This window comes from Gossypium arboreum, chromosome 8 (assembly GCF_025698485.1).
Source record: "Gossypium arboreum isolate Shixiya-1 chromosome 8, ASM2569848v2, whole genome shotgun sequence".
Taxonomy (NCBI): domain Eukaryota; kingdom Viridiplantae; phylum Streptophyta; class Magnoliopsida; order Malvales; family Malvaceae; genus Gossypium; species Gossypium arboreum.
This window is the reverse complement of record NC_069077.1, coordinates 14,456,820-14,465,450: the sequence shown is the minus strand read 5'-3', so window position 1 is coordinate 14,465,450 and position 8,631 is coordinate 14,456,820. Positions and strand designations below refer to the sequence as shown.

At 30.8% G+C, this 8,631-nt stretch overlaps 2 protein-coding genes across 4 annotated transcripts; both read right to left on the bottom strand.

The window, feature by feature from the left end:
• Window positions 1–466: 466 nt before the first annotated feature.
• LOC108467909 (protein BUD31 homolog 2) lies at window positions 467–2,460 on the bottom strand. The gene is made up of 4 exons (XM_017768728.2): window positions 2,158–2,460; window positions 1,600–1,701; window positions 1,295–1,482; window positions 467–879 (listed from the first exon to the last, which is right to left on the bottom strand). The coding sequence occupies exons 2-4, from the start codon at window positions 1,691–1,693 to the stop codon at window positions 724–726; spliced, it is 438 nt and encodes a 145-aa protein (XP_017624217.1). The 5' UTR covers window positions 1,694–1,701; window positions 2,158–2,460; the 3' UTR covers window positions 467–723.
• A 5,097-nt stretch (window positions 2,461–7,557) lies between these two features.
• On the bottom strand, window positions 7,558–8,317 carry LOC128296351 (pollen allergen Sal k 5.0101-like). 3 transcript variants are annotated; one of them, XM_053031521.1, is made up of 2 exons: window positions 8,071–8,306; window positions 7,558–7,947 (listed from the first exon to the last, which is right to left on the bottom strand). In XM_053031521.1, exons 1-2 carry the CDS (start codon window positions 8,127–8,129, stop codon window positions 7,650–7,652), a joined length of 357 nt encoding a protein of 118 aa, XP_052887481.1. In that variant the 5' UTR covers window positions 8,130–8,306; the 3' UTR covers window positions 7,558–7,649. The 3 variants fall into 3 exon arrangements, 1 of the variants encoding a protein (XP_052887481.1); XR_008286934.1 differs by having other exon boundaries at window positions 7,884–7,971; window positions 8,071–8,317; XR_008286935.1 differs by having other exon boundaries at window positions 7,884–7,963; window positions 8,071–8,317.
• Between the last annotated feature and the right edge of the window lie 314 nt (window positions 8,318–8,631).

Genomic DNA, 8,631 nt, shown 5'->3' with positions numbered 1-8,631 from the left:
ACAACAGGTAACCTTGCCTGTGACTTTCGGGTTGAAATGAGCAATAAGCTTTCCATTAACAAGGACTTTAAAGCTTGTAGCAAATACAGTATGTCATAACCCAATGTCTAATGTTAACCGTAACATGAGCTTTGCTCATTTATATCAATTTTGAGGGACCTTGGGACACCACAGAAAACCCAAAAATGTCACCATACCAAAAAAGCAAAGAAAATTTCTGTAATGATTTCATTAGCAAATGGTTTTTGCCAAAATGATCAGATAGTGGGTTATTTAGCCATCAACAAACCTTCCTATCCTTGTTTGTGAAGGGCTACTAACCCAGCCAGCAATCAACCCACAAAGACCAGGACTTGTCTCATTACACACGCCTGCAATGTGCCACACTCATGGCCCCCTTGCTCTAACATTCAAAGGCACACTTATATACCATCATGTACAGCAAAACCTGGAGAAGAAATACAGGTATTTCTAACACACTCGAGTTTTAAACATGAATCACTGTCACCAAAGTAATACAATATGATAACAATTAAATCAGATAGCTCTTTCAGCAAAGTTGTGACACAGGATCTCCAAGACATAGCATTTTCGCAAGGATTCAGATTCAGAAACTACAGCAGTGCAAATAAAATTACAGAAATTAATGAGCAGTGTGGCAGCAAGTACAGTTTAAACTTCTCTCATTGACTTAGAAAACTAGGGAAAAAGAACAAGGTGAATCTAATCTCCGCTTGCACAGCCCTTGCATCCACAATGGACACATTCAATAACCTTTTCCTCCCTTAAATGCTTGGGCACTCGGCAGACACAAGTTGTAGCAAAGTTGTGATCCCGTGGCTGCATACATCTCAAACAGCACAAACGTTCGTAACCCGGCTGCCATAAATAAAACAAGAAACCATAAACATATACTACTACAAGATTGAATTGAAATTCCAGAAAGATGGAGTGCAAGAGAGAGAAGGAAAAAGAGAATATTGAAGTGTGAGGTGTGGTGTCTGCGATATGAATGTATGTCAACCTATGTAACCAGACAAAAAGTTGACAAATTCTCAAATTTTGAATTGAAAAAACAGCCCTTAATACAAAAGGAGTAAATAATCAAACACCATGAGATACAATTAAATGGTTTGCCTAATGTCCGTAGCCACATTAACAATATACTATACCATCCAACATTAATCTATATAACTAACAAATGTTTCAAACATGCAAGTCTCATATAAGTAAAAATCAGATTGGAGGAATACTCAAATGCAAGTGAAATAAGATGTGCAAGGAGCATGCTAACCTTCTTCCATTTAGCAATAAGGTTGCGGTCAGCATAGCCTTGATCCAAGCAGAACTCATACAATTCCTTTGATATTTCCTTCCTCCGATGGTATAGGTCAAAAATGTAGCGGCTCTTCTGATGTGCAATTTTGAAAATAGGCCACAAGGTCTCACATTTTCGCTTACCATCGTGAGGATCATTCTCAGCTGTCCAAAGAGTTGATAATTAGTTAATTACTTCACCATATTATGACAATGACAAAGATAATACTAAATAAATAAAGTAAAGTATTGAATGTTTAAGTTTGATGCAGAAGAACCCACCTTCTCTCATCTTTGCTTGTAGTTCACGGAGGGTAGGCTCAATCAATTCCCAACCTTCCGGATATTTTACACGGTTTGTCTTCACCTTCGGCATTGTTCTACCTGTCATTGATGCCCATCACAAAATTACTACCATATAAATTTTTCTACTAATTTCATCATGCCAAGAAATCAAACCTCTTACTAATAACTTACCAATCACGACTTATTTATTAGTTCTTTAGCTTCTATACAAGGAGCTAAAAGGAGGTTTAGGTAAAAGCAGAGATTCCCCAAATTAAAAGAAAAAAACTATATTCCTTTTGGAATTAGGGCAGAACCTTTGTTCGCATAACCCTATCTTTTCTATATAACTTTTTTTTTTAATTTTCGGGTTACTAATACGATTGAAAGAACGGGGGGTGAAAGGGTTTCAAACAGCGGTGTGAACAAATTTCACCTCAATAGCGGCGCCAGCGATAACGGTCTGTGCTATTTCCGCTAAACCAAGGCATAACTCAAAATCTGGTGACTCAAGTAGAAACCTTGAAGGTTAAATTTAGGGTTTTGAAAAATTACCTTATACAATTTCCCGATATCGTCTGTACGAAACTTGAAGGCAAGAGAGGGCTCGGGTCAGGGACTGGTGGTGGTGGAGGAGAGGGATCAAAAGAAAGGAGAAAGATGAGAGTCGCTCGGGAAATTTTAAAGGAAAATTTAAGATGATATATATTTTATATGGAGAGATATTAAGAATTTAAATAAAACTTGTATATAAAAGGGTTATTGTAATTTTGGGCCTTCTTTCGTCACTCAGATTTAGAGTTCTCCATAGGAATCAGGTTGGAGTCCAACCTAATAAAAACTCATTTTTTAGGTTTGTGCTTGACTTAACCTGAAAATAGATTTAAAATTTTATTTAAGTTCGACTTAAATAAAAATGTTAAAAATTAAATCCGATTTGTTCATATTAAAATTTTTATATTAATTTTTATATAAAAATAAATTTAAAAATATAATACATCAAATACACTAAAATATTAAAATAAATGTTTTCTAATAAATAGAAAGAAAATAAAAAATATTCATAACTAACATTGAGATAAGTACAACTCAACAACCAAATAATTCTAATATAGTAGCAAAATGAATAATAAAATAGGAGTTATATAATATTCAAACAATAATAACAAAATAGTAACAATATAATAGTGAAATGATAGCAAAACAATAAAAAATTGTAAAAACAAAAAAGCAACAATAATTTTTTTTTGCAAATTCGGGCCGGGCCACGCTCGAGCTAAAAAATAACCCCAAGCGCAGCCCGTTTAAAGTGTTTTTTTTTGTTCAAACTTATTTTTTAAGCCTATATTTTTGCTAAAATCCTCCCACTTTTGTACCTTTATACTAACTCCGTTAGTTTTTGTTGACGTGACATTGATGGTTAATTTGATGGTGACATGTGACAATTTCTTAATATGACACATGACAAACATAAGTTAATTTTTTTAAAAAAAACTTTAAAAATATATAAATTAATTTTAAAAAATATTTTTTCACATCAAGAATAAACGTGGATAAATGATTGTCCGAATTAGATTGATATTTTAGTAAGTTTATATATTTTTAATTTATACAAAATATAAGTTTTAGGTTATTATTATTTTAAAAATTATAAAAATATAAATTTATAAAAATAATAAAAGCATTTAATATTTTGAAAAATGTATAAAAAGTTGCAATATAATATATATAAATTTAAAATTTATAAATATATAGAAATATATAAATATAAATTTATAAAAATATATGAAAGTATTAAAATCACATCTATATTGAATATGAACACCGATTGTCTAGATGCATTTGAATTTGGACAATCATTTGTCTAGGTCCATTATTTGATTTAAAAAATATACTTTTTATTAATTTATATATTAAAAATTTATATAATTTTAATTTCAAAATAATAATAACCTAATATTTTATAATAAAAATTAAGAACATATAAACTTACTAAAATGCACCTAGAATGAATACAATGAATGAATGTCTAGATTCAGATGTAGTTGGACAATGCTTAGTCCAGTTCATTCTTGATTTGAAAAAAAAATATTTTTTATTCATTTATATTATAATTTTTTTTAATTTATATTTTTCACGTTTCATATTGATAGGCTGACATATATTATCATTGGATTGGCCATCAATGTCATGTCAGCACAAACTAACGATATTAGTGTGAAGGTACCAACTTAGATAACAAAATACAAGTTTAAATATCAAATAGGTAATAAAAAAAAAACAATTTAGGTATCAACCAAATTGGGATACAGTGTGGAAGCTCAACACTCCCCCCCCCCAAAAAAAAAAAATCAAATCTTTCATATGGAGAGCATGTTATAATTCGCCAGCCTCTAACAAAAATTTGGTTCAAACACATCAAAAAGGGAAGGGTCGCTCGTAATGTGGGTGGTATGTGAATCTAAATCTTAGAACACATCGTTTTCTTTTGTCCAATTGCTTAAGCGACTTGGAGAGCTTCAACTTTTAGTATAACCCATCTCTAATGGGATTTATTTCATTTTTTAAATGGTGGATGAGATTTAATATCGAGGTTCTGAATTTCAGTGAGATTTTGCGAATGGCCCTCATTGCTTGGTTATTTTAACATCCCAAATTCATATTTAATTTTTATGACCCTTATTAATCAAGTAAGGACTCAAGATGGATACATGAATCATCCAACCATCACATCAATATATCTAACACCTAGTGCCTCATTGGAATGTCTGAAGTATAAATTGTGCTCCACACCTTATTGGAATAACCTAAGTAAAGTGTGCTCCGCACCTTATCAAACATCTGAAGTATGAATTACGCTCCACGCCTCATCGGTATAAACCGAAGTATAATCTCGTACACTAATTTTATAACATGCCAACTATACCTGACTCTGCTCGAGGCAGTTAATAGGGTAACCAATGAATCAACTTATACATGTTCATGATCACATATCATAGTTTCACACAATACTCATTTCAAATCAATTCTCAACATCCATATCATTATACAGAAACTGAATCATGAGATAGGTAGAATGTTTACCTCAAATAAACCAATTTGTAACATATCATGTATATATGTCTATTGAACTTAAATCATAAAAATACAGATTGTATTTCATTACTCGTCTACAACTCTCGCCTTTCTTTTCTCTCGAGACAGTCCAGCGTCGTTTTTAACTACGTTTGATAATTTAATTATAAAAACAACATTGGTTTCCACTCATTCACATGAAAACACATAATCAAGCATACTTTGCATTTTATTCATTTTAGTCCCTACATACAAATACTAATAATTTTTTATATTTAACATCAGATCAAAATCCGATTTCACATCATTTCATTAAGGACCTATGCTTTTTATCTATAGCATAACTTCATGACAGCTTTCAATTTAGTCCCTAATGTAATAAAATCTTCTAACAAACTTAACTTTATTTCTAACTTAATCATTATCATAATCCAAGCTTACTAACTAACAATCTCTTCAAATTCAAGCTTAAATTCATCAATTTCACTTTAAGGGGCAACTTGCTAAGTATCTAATAATTAAAGAAATTAACATATGAATTAGCTAAATCAGGCTCCTATGATTCAAAATCTATAAAAATCTTAAAGAAAAGTGCTTAATTACTTTGGTAATTTGGATCAATTTGAAAAAGAGAAAAGCCAGTTCTTCTTTTCAACCATGGACAAAAAACTTTGAGAGAAAGATGTTCCTTTCATCTTTTCCCACTAATATTTGATTTTTATACACTTAATTAATGTGTCTTTACTTTAATTAATTTAGTTTATTATTTATTAATCATATTTACTTAATGATTAATCTTATTTAATTAAAGGTAAGTGGATGATCATTAAAGTCCATTGATGGGTAGTGTGTTTACCTGCGGTTCGTGTAAAAACAACAATGGCGATGAAATTAGATACCGTACCGATATTGTAGCGTGAGAAAAAAACTAGGCTAAACGCATTACATTGCATCGCATTGCACAACCCATCCAAACCAACACTAACTCAATATAAAATCATTGTTAAATAACCTTTTGGTCCTTTGGATAATTGCTAACTAGGTTGCCAAGCATTTTCTAAATTAAAATTCAATAGCAATTAAACTTTTACAATTTAGCCCCTGAGCTTTAATTAACTATTCTCTTGATTAAATTACTTTACCGATCTTTAATATATTATCATACCAAGCCCATAAATCTTCCAATTTTATCCTTATAGATTCGGTTTATAAGAATGAAGTTCCAAAGCCGTATTTTTCAATTGGAAAATTTGAAAATCTAGGAACAACTGGGTCTTTTGTGGTTCAATCGACAACCCCATTCGTATGTGAAATGCAACACTTGAGACTTCGCAAAATTCATCAAAACCAAGAGAATTCCTTTGAAGGGAATATTGAAAACAAGCACGGAATTAGTTTCAAATTGGAACCCCTTCTTCCAACACAATAAAGATAAATTATGAATTTGTGATGCCTCTAGGGGCGAAGCTAGAAATGTTTGTAAGGGACCAAGATATTTCTATAAAGTTGACATATTCAAACTAGGTTTGGCTCATACTTTGAATAGGCTATTTTTAAACTTAGGTCAGTATTGGCCACAAAAATTAACGTTTAGAAAAAAAATAAGTTAAATGTTTAATTTCTATTAAATATTGCGTTATTTAAGTTTAAATACTACTTTATATTTAGTTATTGTAATTATTAACATTATTTTATACTATAATCATATTTAGATACTATTTTGTATTAGTTTACCAAATTAAACTAAAAATGTTACCAAAGTTATTATAAAAATTAAGAATTCTATAAAAGAAAACAAAACTAAAAAACTATTGAGAACTCTGCGGGGCTAGACATAAATTATTACATTTTAAAAATTAATTATAAGATTAAAATAAAAATTTAAGAAAGCACAAAGGATTATTTTGAATTTTTTCAAAATTTGGAAGAGGTTGGTGTCCCTACTAGCCCCCTAATCCACCCCTGATTACCTCTTTTATTGACAAATCTAAGTCTTCTGGTTTGACGGCGATTGCTAAAAATAGTAATGGTGACATCTTAATCAAATCAACATACAAACAAGTTCACCTAACACATTTGTGATTGAAACATTTACGATTAAGAGCCCCTTTGGATGGGCGTTTATCTCTAGTGTAATGCGTTTAGCTTTTTTTTTCTCTTACGCTACAGTATCACTATAGTATCTAATCTCACCGTTACCGTTATTTTTACACTAACTGCAGATAAACACACCGTCAATCCAAGGGGCCCTAAGTTAGGTTTTGACCTCATCAACTGCAATGCGTGGCAAAATGTGATCCTCGAGTTGGATTGCTCAAAAGCCATTAGCTTAATTCATAGGAAGCTCGATATGACCTAGTTTGTTTACATGATTATTGATGACATCTTGTCGTGCACTTTTAATATAGAATCTATATGTTTTAGACTTTTTCTTCAAATTAGAAATCATGTTGCAAACTAGGTAAAGAGCATAATGAAAGGCTCTTATAATTTATGCCCCTGAATTGAGAAATCTATTGTAATCTAATCCCCTATTTATGAATGAAGTTATATTTCAAAAAGAGACCCAATCTTTTACTACTTTCATGGATCAAATTATAAAATTTATGTAAATATTTCTTTTTCATTCAAAGTATATGATAGAACCAGATTATGAAAAATGAGTAAAATTATTGAAGTTGTAATTTGTTTAGTTTTTATTTTCTATACAACTAAAACTAAAAAAATAATTTATTTTCTATGAACATTTTAACTTTTAATAAATTTTAATTTAATGACTATAACTTAAATAATATGTTTTAAATTTGTAGTTTTCACATCTATAAACACATGGTCAATTACTAATTTTCTACAAATAAAAATAAGGTAGGAGATTAAATATAGATATAATTTCTCATTTAAATTAAATATATTATGTAATACATTTTTCCATCAATTCTCAAAGGTTTTGGTCTCCAACTTCATCCTTAAGCTCAAAACAACCTCATTCCTTTAAGAACTTTATTACAACCAGGAAGAGGTGTCCTTTTCTTGAACCCAAGACTCTTGGCAGCACGCACATTGCCTTTGACGCCACCCGATATGGTGAGGACCATCTTGGTTTTCCTCCACCTTCCAGTGGGATCATTGCAATCCTGCCTGGAACTCCTGACCAGGATGACGTCGCAATCTGATTCCTTATAATCGCCTGGCACTTCGATTTCATAGTTTCCCTTCTTATCAGTGACTATGTGTTTGCTCCGATAGGTATAGGATTTGTTGATACGGTTCCTGCATTCCAATTTCACTACAGCTCTTGCCAATTATAAATAGCACGCATATATCAATTCTTTTTTCATAAACAAAAAAGAGAATAACATTGTTGAAAAAGGAAATAGTAATTTGATTATATACCACCAATGCCTTGACTGAGCGTGGTTCAAATTCAACACGACAAGTGTCACAATAAACATGACCTACGACAATAAATGGCATTCCGAAGGCATTGGCAAAGTTCAAGAAGGTTGAAACACAAAATGCAACAAAGAGCAGGGCGATTATAGGAATGTTTGCCATTTCCTCGTTTATTTTATTTGTTCAATACTGCACTATCTTAGGTTATCGAATCTCATAAAAATGCCTAGATTATATAGGGAAGAATTGAGATATGAGGGATATTCATGTTTTCTAATTTTAAGGGTTTGGTTTGGTGAGGGAGAGGGTGATTCATTCTTCATTGACTTGTAAAAACTATATAAAGTAAACCAACTAATTATCTAAAAAAGACTAAAAAATAGTTATCTAAGAAAAGGAAAAAAAAATACTAACAATAATGAGAATTTTTCTACTAAAATTAATCCTTTTCATAAATATTTAATCCAAGGAATAAGTGATTGTAATTTGTATTTATGAAATATGTTTAAAAATAAAAATTATTTGATAACATTTTAATTTTTTCTTACTATTGAAAATTTG